Here is a 21,561-nt window from a genome sequence, read left to right as displayed (position 1 = left end):
ATATGCATGAAGCCACTAAACAGACTAAAATCAATCTGAAAGTTTTCACAGATCCATTTCTTTGTGAAACTAGTGTTTTTCCATCATAATGATCATGTTTCAAGAATGAGACCTCTAAAATCCTATAACACAGATCTTTTAGGTAAACTGTTGACTCCAGAACTCAAAAATGGTTAAGAGACAAAAACTGATCTGTGAAAAAATTCACAAATCATCAAGGTCTTTTTTGCCTACTGTGACCTGTGAAGATGGTCAGTTTTTAGAATTATAAGCTGATTTCCTATTATTACTCAAGGCAATGGGGGTAGAGCAGTAAGATGCAATCAAACGCGACCAAATATGATTGTGAAAGTTTTCACAAATCATGCTCTATCAAAAACAAGTAAATTTGCATGAACCCAGACTGCGTGTTTGTTGGAAATGTGAAAGTGAAAGTGAAGAACGCTTATTTGTCATGTCCCGACTCATGGACTTAAAAAGGGTTGACAGGAAAACAAACTGCTGTGAAAAAATTCACAAATCAGACAGGTCAAGATGAGAGTGGTTTCAGTCTTCTAGGTGTTCAACTTTTGGAGCTATTTGCATTAGAAAATGAAGAGTAGTAAAATTTAAATGACCGATTGCAGAGCGAAGGATGATGTCATCTGAATTCACAATCATGAAGAATAACGTGACATTATTTACATGTCTACGACAGCGCATAGCGGGTTTATAGCAAATCAAATTCTGAATTTCAAACTGCAAACTGTCTTTACCACGGTACAACAGTTCACTTTCTTTGTTGTCTTAGTTGTCGCTTAGCTAGGTGTCGCTTAAAGTGTTGTCTCTCAGTTTTCAAAAACAGTTTGGAAAACATAGCAGAACTGTCACAATTTTTATCTCACTGAATTGCACGGGATGATTTTCCCGCAAATGAGAACATGTGCGAGGTGTTCCCGTGATTCGCTGTCACTTTTCTGCCATGTTTTACACAAAGGGACACCATCTTCCACCAGCAATCCCTCTGCATTTTTATGGAACCCAAAATACTTCCACACTTCTGCCTTAACCCTATTAGAAGGCGGATAAAGGTTCGGCTACATTCCTCCTTCAACCATGCTTCTAGTCCACACTGGTTTGTTTACATCAGAGTGCGCATGTGTCATTTGTGCTGCATACATGCAGTGTTGCAAATCTCAGTTCAAGGATGGGATAAAAACTACTGTGCGAAAAGAAAAATCAAAACAATTTAGCTAAATGGTTATCTAGAATTATTTACGGTATTTTGAAGTGCCCATGATAAAAAATTGTGCATGTTAATTACCGTGATATACCTTAAAACTGAATACGTCACATGCCTAGCTGTAATACATTAATTATGTATGGTAACCAAGTTGTTTTGTAAGGATGGAAAAACATTAAACTGCTTATATATGAATTTATTAAACAATAATAAATTGTTTGCTACAGTGAATATAAGTGAAAAACATACTGTTTGTATATAGCCTATTAAAGGAATGGTCCTGGTTCATTACAAGTTAAGCTCAATCAACAGCATTTGTGGCATAATGTTGATTACCACAAAAATGAATTTCGACTCGTCCCTCCTTTTCTTTAAAAAAAAAGCAAAACTCAGGGGCCTGGTAGCTCAGCGAGTATTGATGCTGACCACCACCCTTGGAGTCACGAGTTCGAATCCAGGGTGTGCTGAGTGATTCCAGCCAGGTCTCCTAAGCAACCAAATTGGCCTGGGTGCTAGGGAGTGTAGAGTCACATGGGGTAACCTCCTCATGGTCGCGATTAGTGGTTCTCGCTCTCAATGGGGCGCGTGGTAAGTTGTGCGTCTCTCGTGGAGAGTAGCATGAGCCTCCACATGCTGTGAGTCTCCACGGTGTCATGCACAACAAGCCACGTGATAAGAGGTGCGGATTCACTGTCTCAGAAGCGGAGGCAACTGAGACTTGTCCTCCGCCACCCGGATTGAGGTGAGTAACCGCGCCACCACGAGGACCTACTAAGTAGTGGGAATTGGCCATTCCAAATTGGGAGAAAAGGGGATATTTTTTTTTTTTTTTTTTTTAAAGAAAAAATTGAGGTTATAGTTACAACAGAAGTGAATGGGGCCAGTTTTTGGAGGGTTTACATTAGGCACTTACATTAATTCTTCTGTTAAAACTTGTATTATTTGAGCTGTAAAGTTGTTTAAACAGCCATTTTTACAGTCATTTTAGGAATTTAGTTTTTGTTGACATTACATTGTCATGGCAAGTAAGATGTAAAATTGGCTATAACTTTACACAGAAAAGGTTAGTAAGCGATTTTATGACACTAAAATCATGTTTACGCACACATTGTTTATATCTTGTGGCTATAATTTTGAAACAGTGTGTATTTTAACATAAAACATTGGCCCCATTCACTTCCATTGTAAGTGCCTCACTGTAACCTCAATTTTTGCTTTTTTTTTTTAGAGAAAAGGAGGGACGAGTCAAAACTGCCTTTTAGTTTAAATAGCCAATCGAAATAGCTAAGGACATTTCTGGTTTGACATATGTTATTGAAACATATTGTTTTGGAGATTTCAGTCTTCCCCCATTTAAGTGGATGAGAAGCTGTACTTGCATGCCTATTGCTAATATAGAAAAAAGCGACCCGGGGGTGATGCCTTAAATTTAATGCAAATGAAAACTGGGCTGTGTCGGCTAGACATACAGTCTGTTCAATGTGTTCGCTTAGCTATCAAATACATTAAAAGTCTGTCTTTCCCAAAAAAAATTGAGCGGACAAAAAATGGAAAAATCTTTAGACGTGACCCAGCACTTCAGGACAATATGACAAATTAAATAGACTGTCTATTCCTCACAGTCTCCGTTTCATTTGCATCAAATTAAAAATGGTGTCTACCATGCCTAAAGTCCTTTCTGTAAGATACTGTATAGCAACCTACTGTTTAATGTATCTGCATTTTCCTTAATTTTTTTATTTCAGATTTACTTGAAAAGGTAAACCTTGCAACTGCTGCTTATCTTTGATGATAATGTAAAGGTGTACATAATGTAGAACAGGCCATTGTTCTGCTAATATGCTTTGGCACTGAAAATCTTGTCAAAGGAAGAATCACTCCATCATTTTGTGTCTGCCAAAGTGAGATTCTCGCCCACTCATCATGTGTGATCTGATCTGTTCCAGAATCGGGTGGTAAGGCAGAACCCGGGGGAGAGAAACTACCACATCTTTTACGCTTTGCTGGCCGGGGCCAACAAAAGTCAAAATGGTGAACGAATGCAGAATACACACAAACTCGCATGCATTCACACACACTCAAGATGTGACATGTACTCCTCCATGTATCAACACAAGACAAATGAGCAATCGTAGCCTACTAAAGTATTTGACATGTCTGTCTGTTTTTAGAGACATATTTTCTGGCAGACCCCCCAGAGTCATTTCACTACCTGAGTCAGTCAGGCTGTGTGAAGGACCGCAGTCTTGATGACAAGCAGCTTTTTGACGACGTCATGGTACAAAAAGTGGAGAATATTTCAGTTTATCTGATAATACACATTCTTGAGATGGTCGGGAAAAATTTATTAAAAATTGCATAATGATTTGATCTCCCTCCATCTCTGTAGGAGGCTCTGAAGGTCATGGAGTTCACAGAGGAGGAGATCAGAGATATGTTCAAACTGTTGTCTGGAGTGCTGCAGCTTGGCAATGTGGAGTTCATGACAGCAGGTGGCGCTCAGATCACCACCAAACAGGGTGAGAGGTGGCATTTCTCTTTTACATTTACCCATTAGGCAGATACTTTTATCCAAAGCGACTTCTAAACAGTGTTTATGTATTTTATTACTCCATATGTTCCCTGGGAATCAAACCCATGACCTTGGCATTGTTTGACATGCTCTGCCAGTTGAACTACAGGAACACAATATTGTGAAACTTTTAATGCCAGATAGAAATCACTAATATGTGTGTTAGTAAGGGCCCCTGCACACTTCAAACAAAATCGAAGAACGAACAGGTGTGACGTCATTACGAACAAAATCTGGCCAAAAAGAAGCAGTTTTTGAGTTCACTTCGAGGTTTACAACAGCTCGCAAGGGTGAACTTTCAGGAGGCTGCTAAACGCGTTCTTACTGCCATTGGTCCACGTCATCAGTAGGTCTGACCTGGAGATCCACCTACCGGTACTTTGAGACAGACATCTGATTTCCATTCAGTCAGTTAAGATCAGTCAACATGAACACAACGGCGTTATTAGCAAGCTGGTGCAAACTTACCTACATCTGTATGACTGTTCCCGTAGAGACATTTTCCAAGAACATGTCATGAGATTTTTTGGTTTAATTAGTTTACAAAAGGAATCAAATATACTCAAATACTCTTAAGTGTCCATTCACTCATGTGCCATCTGCAGCCGAAAGCCATTCACATATCTGCCCAAAGGAAGATCTATCTATCATCATTCTTTTGTCTGTATTCTACCCATTAACACTCTTTTATACATCTTTGCAGTAGAATCAGTGTCAGTATAAATTACAATGCAGTGTAATTGGCGCATATTACAGCCACGTATATCGTATAAGCACATTAGCACCATAAATGCACATGGTAAACATTACAAATGACAAATTATCTACTGCATATAGATTACTTTAAATGATCATTGAGTAGTTAATACAGCTTCTGGTGTGAATTCTACTAGGGATGCACCGATACCAATTTTCTCTTCCAATCTGATTCCGATACCAATCTGATACCAGTCTTGTTGTTCTTTTTTCAAAATTTGTTTAGAATATCTATACTTCACTGTTTGATACTAATTGGGGTATTCTTTTATATGTAAAGAAACAAACCTTTAACTACACATTATTTCACTATAAATGTGTAACCTATTAAGAAAAACTTTATTGTTAAGTAGTCTACTGGATAATGTAGCAGCAAAATTAACAGTAATTCAATTGAAAGTCTTCAGTAGAAAAGAACCCAGTTTTCTTTGCACATTTTTTTCAACTTGTATCTGGACTTTAAAGGATTCAGATCTCTTTTTTTTTTTTTTGTTCAATTTAGTTATAAGATATCAGTCCACTTTTCATTCACACAGTTATTTTTTGGCACCAAGTCAACAGTTAATTATAAGCAAATAATAATGATAATACTAATACATTATTATTATAATTATTATTATTATTATTTACTTTTAGAATTTTATAATACAATAGTAATATATTTCAGTTGTGCACCTTTTAAAACCCATAGGCTTTTATTTTGACAGTCGGAACTCTCCAGGAAGTCCTTTAAGTGTCTGTATGTGGGCTAGTTCACAGTAGTTTAATTCGCTTCTTATTCAAACTCTGGTGAAATGCTCCTACCATGCTGTTCTCAATAAGTGGCCCAAACTATTGAGCATCCACATCTGAGATTTTGTTTGTGTTTAGCGCTCATACTGTATATTGTACACTGCTGTGAGAGCTGAAAATAGCCACGAGCACATCACCAGCCTGCGTGTGCTATGAATGTCAACAGAGCCATGCAGTTCACTAACGCACTGCGCATGCAGAACTATATATTTACTTATATAGTTACACAGCCTTTTTATGATTCACAAAGCTATCGCATGTTTTCAGGTGGCTTTGAATAAAATGCACGAGTCATATGGACTACTTTAATGGTTCTTATATGTAATATTTGGAGCTTGACAGTAATGACCCTGACTAACACACAGTATCGGATTTGGATCGGGCCCGTCAGACCGATACTCGATCGGTCTAAAAACATCAGTATCGGAGCGATACCGATCCAGGTTTCGGCTCGGTGCATCCCTAAATTCTACTCAGAATGAGGCATGAAGTCATTAATAACACATTTTAATGTTATATAAGTTAAGGTTTTACATCTTGTGGTCTTGAGCATCCTCATATTTAAATGTACCTCTAAACGCCTCCCCCTGCATTGTGGCAGGTGTCTGAATGTTTGCAAACAGTATGGTGTTGCTTGGCTGTTTTGAACTTCTTTTTGGCTCTGAGTGATGAACGAAGAAGTACTTCGCCGTGAGTTTTCTGGGACCTTTATCTCTCTTTCTGTTTCCTGCAGTTGTCACTAATGTGAGTGAGTTGCTGGGGCTGGACTGTTTCCAGCTGTCTGAGGTTCTGACCCAGCGTTCCATGATCCTCAGAGGAGAGGAGATCTGCTCACCACTCACAGTGGAACAGGTACAATCCTTTAATAACAAGTTTCTACTCACTACTACTTTCTTATAATCAAAAATACACAAGTCAGAAGATAAAAACTCTTCTTAGCTGTCTACTCCTGATTAATCCTATTTGCTTTTCTAAATTCCGATTGGCAGGCGATAGATTCCCGGGATTCGGTTGCCATGGCACTATACTCTCAGTGTTTCTCATGGATCATAATGCAAATTAATCAGAAGATAAAGGGCAAAGACAACTTCAAATCCATTGGAATCCTCGACATCTTTGGCTTTGAGAACTTTGAGGTGTGAGACCCCTCCACTCAATACACCACACAGAGCACATGCACATTTACACAGAAAGACTCACACACTTATATTTTTATTCAGATTTAACCCAAGTCTCTGTGTGTTTTGAAGGTGAACCGTTTTGAGCAGTTCAACATTAATTACGCCAATGAGAAATTGCAAGAATATTTCAACAAGCACATCTTCTCTCTGGAGCAACTGGAGTATAACAGGTAAAGTCTGATAACATGAAATAACCATTTTTGATGATTAGTGCATGTTATAACATGATTATTAACATGTTATAACCTAAGTCAGGTTGCTAATACATTACAAATACATTATAATTATTTACTTTTACATGCTAAATCACTTCAACAGCCAATTTCAACTTTTGAAAATAATTTTGTTAAGCTTTTCTAAACTGTGTGCAAAGACTGATGGACTGTTTCTTACAGGGAAGCCATTCATTGGGAAGCCATTGACTGGATGGACAATGCAGAATGTCTAGATCTGATAGAGAAGGTAAACAAGTAACGGTCATCATTAGGGGACTATTCAGGTATATTTAGCCTAACCGTATTCGTTTAGATTGTTTTGGTTAGTCTCAGGCACTAATTCAGTTACATTCTACATTTAGTCATGTAAAGTTCAGTTTGATTATTCCAGTTGTAGAGCTTTTTACATTTGTATTGATTGACATGTTTATTTCATGATGTGTTTGTGCAGAAACTGGGCATGTTAGCTCTAGTTAACGAAGAGAGCCGGTTCCCCAAAGGCACTGACTTCACCCTGCTGGAGAAACTACACAGCAGACACTCTGTGAGATAAATCCTTATAATAAAAGAACATAATACATTTGACAGAGTCATTCACCAGTGACTTTAGCATGATAACACGAATGTGCTCTGTTTAAACACATATTTGCTCATATTTGTTTCTTCACAGACCAATCCCTACTATGTGAAACCCAGACTGGCGGACCATCAGTTTGGTATAAAACACTATGCTGGAGAGGTAAGTGAAAGTGTGTTTGTGCATTTGATGGTGGCTTGACAACTGCAACATCTATCTATCTATCCATCCATCCATTGATCCATCCATCCATCCATCCATCCAAGGGACTGCATTCCCGCTGAACTCCCACGGGACCAATTAGATTACTTGTGGCACAGCATCAAATTTCCGAGTTGATGGCTGGAGCGGACGGTGCTTTCAATGAGTGATTTGCGGCAGGGGGCGGTCAGAAAAGAGCCTGAAAAATCCGATGTGGATATCTTTTTTTATGTTATTAATTTATGAAGGCTAGAAAACAATAATTATTTTATTTTACAATTAATTTATTGTTGATAACTATAAACAGAAAATACAACAAAAAATAAATGAACACAACATGTGCATCAATGACCCAATATTTAGAGCAGGCTATGCAGGTAGTTACTGGGGCTTTAGAAGAATGGCAGGGCAAAGCGTTGATAGACTGTGTTATCAAAGGAAACTTTGACTGGAAAATGGTCAGTTCATTGTTCAAGTCAGACAGGCATCATGTCACTTGTCATCTGATAATTGCAATAACAGAAAACTAAAACGTTCTTTTTGTACACTTCTTGTCTATTTGTATAGCTTTTGCCCTGTATGGAAAACACATGCGGGTTGTGGGAACAGGAGCGGTCAGAAAATAAATCACTGCGGGCAGAGAGCGGGTGAACATTGAGTAAAAATTTAGTGGGAGTGTTCAGTGCGGGATAGAAACTTGCGTGAATGGGATGGAAAAAACGCAGAACTCTACATCCATGCATCCATAAATCCATCCATCAAATCAACCAACAAATTATACAAACTGCAAGGCTTTTTAAACTTTTTTAAACTTTCAGACAAGGCACTTTTGTCACTTAACATTTGTTGTGTTCCTGTAGTTTTCCTTGTAGAAACTGCATTAGAATGACTATTATTTTTCTTACTCTGCATTTTTATCTTTATATTTTTCTATGTTCCTTTTATTTCTTTGTAGGTTTTATATGACGTGAGAGGGATTTTAGAAAAGAACAGAGACACATTTAGAGATGATATCCTGAACATGCTGAAGGATAGTAGGTAAGACACAAGCACTTGCACAAACAACATATTGAGGCATTCATACCCTTGTGTACATTGTTTTGCACCCACACACACTCACATTTCATGAACCTATGAGTTATTGTGTGTGTGTTTGAGCAGGTTTAAGTGGTTTGCGAGGACTTTTTTTAGGTTACAGACTGGTAATTACAAGGATATTATGCTATAAATGTGGTTTATGAGGACATTTCTAGTGTTCCCATAATTCAAAGCGCTTAAAAAACATACTAAATGATGTTTTATTGAAAATGTAAAAATGCAGAAAGTTTTTTGTGAGGGTTAGGTTTAGGGGTAGGGTTAGGGGATAGAATCTATAGTTCGTACAGTATAAAAATCATTATGTCTATGGAGAGTCCTCATAAGGATAGCTGCACCAACGTGTGTGTGTGTGTGTGTGTGTGTGTGTGTGTGTGTGCAGACTGGATTTCATCTACGACCTCTTTGAGCAAGTGAGCAGCAGGAATAATGAGGAGACTCTGAAGATGGGCACAGCCAGAAGAAAGCCCACTGTCAGCTCTCAGTTCAGAGTGAGTTACAACTGCCTTAATAAGACCTTTAATTCAAGCTGTACAACAAAAATCAGTCCTGCTAGTTACATGACTAGAGAATATTATAGAATTTTTCAATCACCAGAATAAACTCATGAATTTAGATTCATAACGTTTTATCTGTATTGGGACTATGTTCTCAGACAACAAAGCAGTGTACTGCACTGAAAATTCATGTCCAGAATGACCACTTATGACTTCTCACTGATTAAAGACTTTTAATTGGTTGTCTCTCCTGTCTCTTAGGACTCTCTTCATGCCCTAATGGCCACTCTCAGTGTGTCCAACCCCTTCTTTGTGCGTTGCATCAAACCAAACATGAACAAGGTGAGAACAGTCACATGAATCAATTAGAATGCAAGATGTGATGACATCATGGTGAGATCATTGTCACTTTGGATCAGTAAGTTTTCTGTACTCTTTCAAAACCAATCGCTGCTTGATTAAATTAAATAATGGCATCTGGTTCCACACACAGTGTTATAAATGCCATTCACCTGTTTTGTTTTTCTCTGCTGTAGACTCCCAACAAGTTCGACCCAGATGTGGTTCTGAATCAGTTGCGTTACTCTGGTATGTTGGAGACAGTGAAGATCCGCAGAGCCGGATTCCCTGTCCGCCGCACTTTTAAAGACTTCTTCAGCAGGTAAATTGTAAAGTTCACACAGTTGCATGAATTTTTGAGGGCTCATATTTTTTTAGGAGGCTTTTTATTGTTTGTTTGTGGTTGTGTACATCAGATATAAGATAATCCTGAAGGATAAAGAAAAGGTGGCCGTGGCTTCAAATGGAGATGAGAAGAAGAAGAGCACAGATCTGCTGACCCTCTACAACTGCACCAAGAAGGAGTGGCAGCTTGGAAAGACCAAGGTGAGTGACCTTTGACCTCGGTAACTGTTCTTATGTCTCTTCCCTCTCTTGGCTCTCTTTTCACTGCTTTAAGGTATTAAGGGTAGGCACACATGTATTTGTTATGTTCAGTGGCACTGACCTATAATGACCTTTGACCTCTAGGTGTTCCTAAAAGAGCCTCTGGAACAGAAGCTGGAGAAGGAGAGAGATAAAGTGCGAAGCAGAGCTGGGCTTATTATACGAGCCTATCTTCTGAGATACATAGCAAGGTGTGTGTGCATTTCTTGGTTTTTGCACAGAATTACATGGAAGTTGGTTAATTCACCGCATTTATATTACATTTAGCTTTTGCCAAGGTTTCCAGTATGTCCATTGATTAAACCCTTAATTGCGATTAATCGCATGATTTTTCATAGTTAATCGCAATTAATTGCGGATTTTAAAAGTGCTTATATTACATTTAGATTTTGCTCGGGCTTCCAGAATGTCAGTCGATTAAACCCTTAATCGTGATTAATCGCATGATTTTTCATAGTTAATCGTGATTAATCACAGATTTTAAAAGTGCTTATATTACATTTAGCTTTTGCTCAGGTTTCCAGAATGTCAGTCGATTAAACCCTTAATCGTGATTAATTGCGTGATTTTTCATAGTTAATCGCGATTAATCGTAGATTTTGAAAGTGCTTAAATTTGACTGTATATATACTTTTCTTGCATTTAGTTCCTTCTTAGAAAAGAAAACAAGATGTACTGTAACAATAATGTTTTATTAACATTTTCCAAACAAAGTAATCCACGGTATAAAAATAGAAATGCACTAAAATAGCACTAATTCAAGTAACATTAAATATTTCCCAAAAGTGTAAGGTTAACAAAATGAAGTTTAAGAATTCATTGCAATGGGCATTAAATTTCTTAAGCACTCATCCTTCACAATATTAATCGTGGCTATCCATTGCTAAAGCAGTCGTGAATTCACATTTATATGATTTACACCGTTTTGAACTCCACAGGAAAAGCACTGCGAGAACATCTTGTTTTGCTTTGAGTGCTGGCACTGTGCACGTAAATTATACTTTATCTGAATTGTCCTGTAAGACTGTAGAGCAACAAGGTGCCTGGGAAACGCTGATTCTTCACTCCAGCAAGTCGTGTTAATGTAGATTTTCACAGGTTCCATTTTGGTTTGTTTTGTACAAAAAAATAAATATACAGTTAAGAGGTCCTTTTTCCATCACTTGTGTGTTGTGTGCTTTTCTGGTGTGTACGTCAGTGTAAAAACCCCAGACACATTGCAAATGTTCAGCCCTATTCCAGCCAGGAGCTGAATAAAATGTCAGAATCGAGTGGGAAAATAGGTAAAAAATGTACGCTTTTATTTTGATAGCTCTAAAATAATAAACATTTCAATACTCCATTGTAAGGGGGTTCAGTGGAAAGGAGGAGGCGAGAACCGGCTTGACAACTTAAATAACAATTTAATAAACAATTTAACACAACCAAAAACACACAGTACAGCTGTCTGTAATTCTTTCTCTCTCGAACTGTCGTCCCCGGCCGCCTTTATCCCTCGCACGCCCCATCAGGCTGATTGGGACCGGGTGTGTCTCATTCCAGCCCGGCCCCGCCCTCCTCGGCTCTACATCCATATACTAACAGAATATTACCCTCTTTAATTATTTTTACACTTTTATTACCTACTATGTCTATGAAAGAGACATCATCAAGGTTTTCCCAAGATGACAAAACTTTCCAAATTGACCAAAACATTTTTTTGTTTTGTTTTGTTTGTTTTTTGTACAATAAGCCTTCTGTTTTGAGGCAAGACACAAGCTCATCCCATTTATCCATTGAGAAACCCCTATACTACTTTTTTTATTTTACAATTTTGAAGAGAACTTGTAGAAGAACATTTGTTTAAATGTTTAAAGAACATTTAACATTCTCTTCTCACAAAATGCTTCTATGTTACTTTTAAAGAAGTAGGTTCACTAGGTTGGTTAATACTAGAGTTTTTGTACCAAGTCAATTTACCTGAGTATTCACAGGGACCCGCTTTTAGGCCCAATATCCCCAACCCTCCCCCGGGAAATTATTCTGACATTTTCACATCTCTGAATGTGAAATGTCAGAATAATAGTAGAGAGAATTTTTTATTTCAGCTTTTATTGCTTTCATCACATTCCCAATGTGTCAGAAGTTTACATACACTTTGTTAGTATTTGGTAGCATTGCCTTTAAATTGTTTAACTTAGGTCAAATGTTTTGGGTAGCCTTCCACAAGCTTCTCACAATAAGTTGCTGGAATTTTGGTCCATTTCTCCAGAAAGAACTGGTGTAACTGAGTCAGGTTTGTAGGCCTCCTTGCTCGCAACTGCTTTTTCAGTTCTGCCCACAAATTTTCTATCTGATTGAGGTCAGGGCTTTGTGATGGCCACTCCAATACCTTGACTTTGTTGTCATTAAGCCATTTTGCCACAACTTTGGAGGTATGCTTGGGGTCATTGTCCATTTGGAAGACCCATTTGTGACCAAGCTTTAACTTCCTGGCTGATGTCTTGAGATGTTGCTTCAATATATCCACATAATTTTCCTTCCTCATGATGCCATCTATTTTGTGAAGTGCACCAGTCCCTCCTTCAGCAAAGCACTCTCACAACATGATGTTGCCACACCCATGCTTCACGGTTGGGATGATGTTCTTCGGCTGGCAAGCGTCACCCTTTTTCCTCCAAACATAACGATAGTCATTATGGCCAAACGGTTAAATTTTTGTTTCATTACACCAGAGGACATTTCTCCAAAAAGGAAGATCTTTGTCCACATGTGCACTTGCAAACTGTAGTCTGGCTTTTTCATGGCGGTTTTGGAGCATTGGCTTCTTACTTGCTGAGCAACCTTTCAGGTTATGTCGATATAGGACTCGTTTTACTGTGGATGTAGATACTTCTCTACCTGTTTCCTCCAGCATCTTCACAGGGTCCTTTGCTGTTGTTCTGGGATTGATTTGCACTTTTTGCACCAAACTACGTTCATCACTAGGAGACACAATGCATCTCCTTCCTGAGCTGTATGATGGCTGCGTGGTCCCATGGTGTTTATACTTGCGTACTATTGTTTGTACAGATGAATGTGGTACCTTCAGGCATTTGGAAATTGCTCCCAAGGATGAACCAGATTTGTGGAGGTCCACAATTTTTTTCTGAGGTCTTGGCTGATTTCTTTTGATTTTCAATGATGTCAAGCAAAGAGGCACTGAGTTTGAAGGTAGGACTTAAAATACATCCAGAGGTACACCTCCAATTCAGTACACCTCTTATCAGAAGCTAATTGGTTAATTGTCTAAAGGCTTGACATAATTTTCTGGAATTTTCCAAGCTGTTTAAAGGCACAGTTAACTTAGTGTATTTAAACTTCTGACCCACTGGAATTGTGATATAGTCAGTTAGAAGTGAAACAGTCTGTCTGTATACAATTGTTGGAAAAATTACTTGTGTCATGCACAAAGTAGATGTCTTAAACGACTTGCCAAATCTATAGTTTCTAATATGAAATCTGTGGAGTGGTTAAAAAATGAGTTTTAATGACTTCAACCTAAGTGTATGTACACTTCTGACTTCAACTGTACAATGACAGCAAGAAGGTTTCTGAGGGCAAAACTATTTTTTATTTTGTTGTTGTTGTGTGACTGCTTAATCTCTGATTATTAATCCACATCTTGTCATGAAAAAAACAAAACAAAAGATCAATATGAGACCTTAAAATCTTAGTTTTCTGTGCCAGGTAGTGTCTTTCAGCTTTTGACTTCTGTCCTCTGCCACAGGCAGCTCAAAAACTTTTTCTAAGAGATCTTGTACTATTTCCTCACCACAGAAAGAACTTCAAGAAGGCTCTGGCCAGCATTGTAACCATCCAGAAGAACTACCGCGCTCATCTCTATAAACAACGGTATCTACGGAAACGTTCAGCTGCGCTTGTCCTCCAGAAACACAGACGAGGACAAATGGCCCGAGGAATCTGCCGCAAACTGCGGGAGGAAAAGCGTAAGAAAGAGGAAGAGAGGAGAAAGAAAGAAGAGGAGGAGAAGAAGACAGAGGGAGAACAAAACAAGAAAGACGAAGAGGAAAAGGAACGAGAGATAGAGGTGAGTGACTTTACAGGCATAGTTCAGCAAAATCCTGAAAATCCTGTCATCATTTACTCACCCTCATGTTGTTCCAGTCCAAACCTGTATGACTGTATTTCCTCTGTGGAACACAAAAGGAAATTGTTCGCCTCAGTCACCATTTGCAAGATCCTAATATTTGTTTTTAATCTAATGTCTCGCTTTTTTCTCCTTTCTCTTGCTCCATCTCTCTCTCTCAGTCTCCACGCCCTGCTGAGGAGGAGAGCCATCAGATGGAGGAGATCCTGCGTTTGGAACGAGAGATTGAGCGCCTGCAGAAGCAGAGAGAGGACGGCGTGTCCATGCTGTGCGAGAGCTCCAGACAGGAACTCCGTTTACGCAGAGACGCTGAGATTCTGCGTCAGAAAAAACAAGCCTCTCGTGCTGCCACTGAATTCCTCGAGCTGCTTGACACTGGAGGTCCAGAGGTCATCCCTGGTGATCCTAAAGAATCCGCCTCCAGACCGGCAACCACTACAGAGGAAGAGGTAGACGAAGGCTTCCACGCAGAGGAAGAGTGCATACCCCTTCCAGAGTTCCCTCCTCCAGCAGAAGGCCCTGTAGATCAGGAGATCCTTGCCACACTGGCTCCTCCACCACCTGCTTTTGCCGAAGGTATGGTGGCCTCGTCCACACCTAACGCTCCACCTGGGGCTCCTCCACCACCCCCTCCTCCACCTCCTCCCCCTCTCCCTGGTGGATCCAAAAAGGAAGATGGAAAGCCAGAGGAAGCCATATCAGCTAAAGAGGTTGATGGGAAGAAGGAAGGAGAGGATGTAGACCGCACCAGCAGGCTGACCGCAGTGGAGCCTCTGCCTGATACAGAGGAACCCATCTACAGTGTGCCTGGGGATGAGTCGGACTATGACCAAGATGACCTGGAGGACGGACAGAGCAGCATCACAGCAACAGACATAGAACATGCGCGCAAGTCTACCTGCACTAACGCAAGCCAGGAGTCCTACAACCGCAGCTCAGATTCGGTGAGTTACATACGGATAATTTGCACACACGTCTTCAATGAATATTTCTCCCAGAAATTAACATTTGTCATAGTTACTCTCCCTCATGTCGATCCAATCCCATATGACTTTCTTTCTTCTGCAGAATACAAATGGACACACTGTAAAAAGTTGTGACCTTAAGGAGCTATTTCTACCTGATATAACCCTTTTATATATTTTCTTGTTAGGTGTGAATCAGGTTGATTCTAGGGATGGGCATTCTCAAGTAATTTTGTAGTCGAGTACTCTAACCCATAAAAAACGACTACTCGATTATTACTCGTACATGAAATTTATATTTTGTTTTATACACAAACATTACTAAAAATGGTTTCAAAATTAGATAACTTCAACAAACTGTGCTTTTCCTTTGGGGGAAAATGAAATAAAAAATATGCATTAATAAAAATGGAAAACAAAAAACATTTGCACTTACCTGGAGCTACAGTAACTTGGAAACCAATACTGACGACATAAAGGTAATGCACATATAACCTATAAACTCTGAGTCTTCATGAAAGCTATCACAGCATTTCACATGTTATTATTCATAAAAACAAGTGGTTAAAGTTGGCTTTTTATAAAATGTGCTCTGCCCGTGTTTAGAGATTTAACGCACACATACACATACTGGTCTAAAGCTTCAGAGTTCCTCATATCTTTCCACTATTAAAGTAGATCCTCATCCGTTGGTTTACATGGCTCCAACATGAACCGAATACAAAAAGAGTAGAATTCAATAAGAATCAAAATAATATTGTCACACTTTGCTTTCAAAAGCACAGACGCCATTATATCATCTTCTCCCATCCAACACCTCGATGACACACATCCACAGCACCTCCCTCAGTTGTACCTGCAAGATTTGTTGAGAGATTCTAGGGAAAATACAGTGTAATTCAGCGCTGCTCGTGGCAAGCAAATGAATTTCTGATATTCTAGTAGTGTTTTGAATACTCGAGTAGCTGCTGCAGAACGAGTCCTTGATTAGCCTACTCGATTACTCGTGCACATCCCTAGTTGATTCAGTGATGTTAAATAATATTTTTGCCTCAAATAAAACCAGTTAATTTAGGTTTTACTACATAATGTACATATTTTAGGTTAAGATTTTTTTTTATCAGTATATATTTCAAAAAATGTCGCAATTGCTGATTTTAATTCAATGGCAGTTTATAGTGACTCACTTTGAAGCTTAAAAAGCACCCAAAAATAACTCGTGCGTCACATTAATACATCTTCTGAAGGCAAACAACCACCTTGTATGATGAACAGACCAAAATGTAAGTCATTATCACTCTCAAATTAAATCAAATCGTTGATCAACTCCTGTATATGGAGCACAAAATGCTCTATATCAAATAAGGTGACATGTCATTAACATTAAACATCTTTGTGTCATCACATTATTACATTTGGTCACTAGATGCTCAAGAACCAAAGAGCTTTGATATTATTGATGTGTCACCATATTTGATTTGGGCTCTATATACATGAGTTGATCAATGAGAATGATATTTATTTAAACACATATGTTAACGTGCTAACCCTCAACAGCTCTAATGATTATATATGTACACATACACACTACCATGAACGTTTACACAAAAACATCCTTTGACAAACATGCACAAAAACATATGCATAAACATGCATGCACACTGTCTGATCATTCACTGTTTCTTTCACTCAGTATGCCGAGAGTGATGATGAACACGATGGTTATGTGGACACAGATGAGGAGGTGTCCAATGGTAGAGTCAGCATCTTAAATGGGAACGGACCTCCATATTTCCACAGTTACCTCTATATGAAGGGTAAGAAATCATGTTATGACATCATCATAATTACAATTAATTAACTCCCTAACTCTACGAAAGTTGTACAAAAGTTTCTCTGATTCAATACAGCAAAACATCATAGCATTTTAGGTAATGCTATGATTGTTATGTTGATCAAAGAAAATACACTATAATATACTTGATGTACGAAATCAAAGAACAAAGTTGCCAAATTCACTAAGCAGTCATGCCACTTTTCTGTGTAGTTTTTCAGCGCAAAAAGCTTATATTCACTAACCTTCAGCAATCTAGTTTAAGCAGGCGCAATCAGTGCTGATAGAATGCTGTGTATTCAGTGTTTGAATTAAGTAATTGTCATTCCTATCCACACAAACACACTTCCTTTCTATGTAAATTAGTCTTATTATAGATTGTGCTTAAGTCACAAAAATAGCCAGGCGCAATTTATATCGCTTTATTAGCTCCAGATGAAAGCAGGTAGTAAAATGAATTTTATTCAAGAGATGTTTGTGTACATTTTCTATCGATCATTGCCGTAGTAATTCATCAAATAATGATCAATTGATGAAGAAATGTGTTGTAACCTGACATATGTCCAGAAGCGCGGTGTAGTCAAGCACACTTTCATTATGTTAAATTGATGATTCAGCTGTCTGGATCACAGTAGTGGAGTGATTCTGTCTCGGCAAAGTTTGTCAGACTGCGGTGGTCTGCTGCATTCTCCGCTATTTCCTTGCTCAGAACCGGCCTGTGAGATTGGAATTGTACCGTGCACACGCAGATAGCGTGCGCGAATAACTGCCACTTTTACGGGGTGCGATTCATTCTTGTTGAATTTTCCTGTGTGTCTTTTATGACATCAACAACAACAAAAAAAGGAAACCACCATAAGTCATAAAACTCATGATCAAATAACTCAGATTTAGAGAAAATAAAGCTGTTTCTTCCATAAAATAAAAGAGATTTAGTCCACCCAAAAGCAAGTTAGTCCTCACAGTTTTACTTATTTTATAAGCCCTCCTCTCAGCCCTTTACATGTTGTTTCCAGGCAACCAAGAACCAATCACAGCCCTTTTAACAAAAACATACAAAGAACATGAGTTCAATGATAATACAACTCTATATTTATTGATTAAAATGTTCTTATTTGTTTCACAGCAGGGTTGATGATTCCATGGCGCAGGCGTTGGTGTGTTCTGAAGGACGAAACCTTCATGTGGTTTCGCTCCAAGCAGGAGTCATTTAAGTCGGGCTGGCTGTATAAGAAGGGTAGAGGTCTGTCCACACTGTCCCGCAGGAATTGGAAGATGCGCTGGTTCGTCCTACGTGACACCAAACTCATGTATTTTGAGAATGACAGTGAGGAGAAGCTGAAAGGGACCATTGACATCCGCTCAGCCAAGTAAGAATAAGTGGAATAGGAGACGGCTTTATGAATTAAATAGATGACAGTGCATTTTTATTAAAGTTGCTTGTTGTGCTATTGTATTTAATTTTTCTATCAGGGGTCTTTAAATGGTAAAGGTATTACTTTTCAAAGTTTCCAGACTGTACACTTATTGAGCACATTATTAGGAACACTATGGTCCTAATAAAGTGCCCAATGTGGTCTTCTGCTGTTGTAGCCCATCTGCCTCAAGGTTTGATGTAACAATTGTACAGTGCGGTTATCTGAGTTACCGTAGCCTTTCTGTGAGCTCGAACCAGTCTGGCCATTTTCCGCTGACCACTCTCGTCAACAAGGCGTTTCCGTCCGATGAACTGAACCGGATCTTTTTTGTTTTTGGCACCATTCTGAGTAAACTCTAGGGACTGTTGTGCGTGAAAATCCCAGGAGATCAGCAGTTACAGAAATACTCAAACCAGCCCGTCTGGCACCAACAATCATGCCACAGTCGAAATCACTGTGATCACATTTTTTCCCCATTCTGATGGTTGTTGTGAACATTAAATGAAGCTCCTGACCTGTATTTGCATGACTTTATGCATTGCACTCCTGCCACACGATTGGCTGATTAGATAATCGCATGAATAAGCAGGTGTACAGGTGTTCCTAATAAAGTGCTCAGTGAGTGTATGTAAACTAAAGACTTTGTAACAAATAACAGAGAGAATTTGTTTTCTGATCTGTTTCCAGGGAGATTGTGGATAATCATGAGAAGGAGAATGCTCTGAACATTGTGACAGATGAGAGAACGTACCAGGTGTTTGCTGAGTCACCAGAGGATGCCAGGTAAACTTGTGTCAGTATTTTCCTTCTTTTTTTTCATATCACTAAATTGCTCTCACTCACAGTTTGCTCTCTTGCCATTTTGTGCCCTCTATCTTCAGTGGTTGGTTTAATGTGTTGAGCCGGGTCCACAGTGCATTACCAGAGCAGCTGTTGGAGATGTCTCATGAGCAGGCCAACCCAAAGAATGCAGTGGTTAGTATCATTACACATTTTGTCCTGCATTCCATACTTTTGGAGTAAACATTTCTCTCAAAAAATGTTCATCTGTTTTTGCTCTCTCTCTCTCTCTCTCTCTCTCTCTCTCTCTCTCTCCCTCTCTTTCTCTTTTAGGGCACACTGGATGTTGGATTGATTGACTCAGTATGTGCTTCAGACAATCCTGACAGGTAAGGGTTGCCTTTCGTACAGAATTACACCTAAAACACAAGCCGTTAAATTACATTTCTTATCATTTCTTTTATAGTATGGTTTCTCTTTCTAACATTTGTTCGGTATCTCACTATGGGAAATCGCCTCGGGCGTGACCATTCCTAGAAGCACCAATAACACCACGTCTGTCAGTTGACAGACCAATCACAGCAGTGATAAGGGAGTCCCACCTCCCTCTTAAGTCACAGCTATAGGTCCTTCATTATCATTCCTGTTCTCTTCATTGTGAAGATCATTGGAAGCTATCCTCAGCAAGGCTCGCAGTGGAGTGGTCACTAAACTGTTCATCAGACGGGCGTCAGGTACGTCGAACAATGCGACTAAACCGAAAGACAGACAGAAAGACTATCGGCCTCCATATTTCAGAAGATCTGCTGATCTTCAGCCCTAGCCATAAGGGCTCTTAATGCCACCTCGCCCCTCACAGCTTATCAAGCTGAGCTGATGGAGGAGCTGAAGGACGCCTCGTTGTGGGAAGAGATCTGCGTCATTGTGGATTTCAACCTGCACACGTCGAGAGGGGCAGTCCAGAGCTGCGGCCAAAGCATGGGTCTCGCCATGGTGGGCAAACGGGCTCTTTTTCAGAGTTACCCCGGGTCCTTAAAAATGTCTTAAATTCCATTTTAAAAATGTAAGGCCATTAAAAGCCTTAAATATCTAAAATGGTAAAATAAAAGTCATCATTTTCTTTCAAAGAGGTCTTAAATTTGGGGATGGAAAGATCGGAATCACGATATGGCCTAATGTGATTATTACACTGACAAAGGCTGTAATTTAATTCAATAAATATGTAGTCTGCATGCTGCATGCTTCCAAGTGAATATGCACCAATGTTGCTCATTCTTCAAGCACGTGGGGGGCTCATGATACAGTATTTTCAGTGGTTTCAGGGTGGTTTGCAATCAGTGAGAACTGAACATTCATAACACAGAAACACAACTCCCCAAGAATCCCTTTCAAAAATGTACGGAATAATTCAATATATTAATTAAAATAAGTCATTTTGTTATTTTAATGAGTTGTAAGACAAGAGTAAAATGTTAGTCTTAATAATAGACTATAATTTTTAGAACTTATATAGTGGTCATCGTGACTGAGATACATAGTGTATGGTAGAGTTATAAATTAGACGTAGCTCGTTTTTCTTCAGTACCACATGCCTAATTTAATTGTAATCTCTCTTGTCACTATCATTTATTGGCATGGCTTGCGTATTTAAAGAGCCTGAGGGAGGGCCACTCATCACGGGCACAGCATAATTATTGAAAAAATGTATTTCTCCACATAACATCCATATAATAACTTTACAACTGTTTGATCATGAGCTAACGTGTAGTGTTAGATAAATACCAGCAAAACTACATGCATATTAAAGGGATAGTTCACCCAAAAAGGAAAATTCTCTAATCATTTACTCACCCTTTTACCATCCCAGACGTGTATGACTTTCTTTCATCTGCTAAATTCAAATGAAGATTTTTAGAAGAATTTCTAAGCTATTTTGGTCCATACAATGCAAGTGAATGGGTGCCAAAATTTGAAGCTCCAAAAATCACATAAAGCAGCATAAAAGTAATCCATTCGACTCCAGAGGTTAAATCCACGTCTTCAGAAGTGATACGATAGGTGTGGGTGAGAAACATAAATATTTAAGTCATTTTTTACAATAAATTTTCCTCCCTGCTCAGTCAATCTCCAATTTAACTTTCTCTTACACATTCTTCTTCTTGTGTTTTTGGTGATTCACAGTCTTAATGCATATCTCCCCCTACTGGGCAGGGATAAGAATTTCTATTTGGGGCTAGGGTGCTCACAATGCGACAGCAGTGCCTCTAAAGAAAGAAGGATGGTGAAGCTTTCGAAACCTGCCTTCCCCGGAAGTTCACTGCTTGGGCCCTTCAGCCAATGCTTCTAGGTTAGTATTAGAACCCAAACGCTTCTCTGTGCACA

The 21,561-nt window shown here is 39.0% G+C and overlaps 1 protein-coding gene across 1 annotated transcript in view; it reads left to right on the top strand.

Moving 5' to 3' along the window:
* LOC127449533 (unconventional myosin-X-like) overlaps positions 1–21,561 on the top strand; it is an 87,614-nt gene that overhangs the window by 45,521 nt on the left and 20,532 nt on the right. Inside the window, exons 7-29 of the mRNA XM_051713020.1 lie at positions 2,968–2,981; positions 3,169–3,253; positions 3,394–3,500; positions 3,612–3,741; positions 6,076–6,194; positions 6,332–6,478; positions 6,593–6,693; positions 6,919–6,985; positions 7,190–7,282; positions 7,409–7,477; positions 8,472–8,554; positions 8,994–9,102; positions 9,370–9,450; positions 9,645–9,769; positions 9,864–9,993; positions 10,138–10,244; positions 13,852–14,122; positions 14,344–15,126; positions 16,841–16,964; positions 18,108–18,351; positions 19,087–19,182; positions 19,281–19,374; positions 19,513–19,568. Coding sequence (XP_051568980.1) covers positions 2,968–2,981; positions 3,169–3,253; positions 3,394–3,500; positions 3,612–3,741; positions 6,076–6,194; positions 6,332–6,478; positions 6,593–6,693; positions 6,919–6,985; positions 7,190–7,282; positions 7,409–7,477; positions 8,472–8,554; positions 8,994–9,102; positions 9,370–9,450; positions 9,645–9,769; positions 9,864–9,993; positions 10,138–10,244; positions 13,852–14,122; positions 14,344–15,126; positions 16,841–16,964; positions 18,108–18,351; positions 19,087–19,182; positions 19,281–19,374; positions 19,513–19,568 — 3,235 coding nt within the window. The remainder of the gene's footprint in view (positions 1–2,967; positions 2,982–3,168; positions 3,254–3,393; positions 3,501–3,611; positions 3,742–6,075; positions 6,195–6,331; positions 6,479–6,592; positions 6,694–6,918; positions 6,986–7,189; positions 7,283–7,408; positions 7,478–8,471; positions 8,555–8,993; positions 9,103–9,369; positions 9,451–9,644; positions 9,770–9,863; positions 9,994–10,137; positions 10,245–13,851; positions 14,123–14,343; positions 15,127–16,840; positions 16,965–18,107; positions 18,352–19,086; positions 19,183–19,280; positions 19,375–19,512; positions 19,569–21,561) is intronic.

Source organism: Myxocyprinus asiaticus, chromosome 12 (genome assembly GCF_019703515.2).
Source record: "Myxocyprinus asiaticus isolate MX2 ecotype Aquarium Trade chromosome 12, UBuf_Myxa_2, whole genome shotgun sequence".
In the NCBI taxonomy this organism is placed as follows: domain Eukaryota; kingdom Metazoa; phylum Chordata; class Actinopteri; order Cypriniformes; family Catostomidae; genus Myxocyprinus; species Myxocyprinus asiaticus.
The sequence above is the reverse complement of the archived record's forward strand: the minus strand, read 5'-3'. Positions and strand labels throughout refer to the sequence as shown.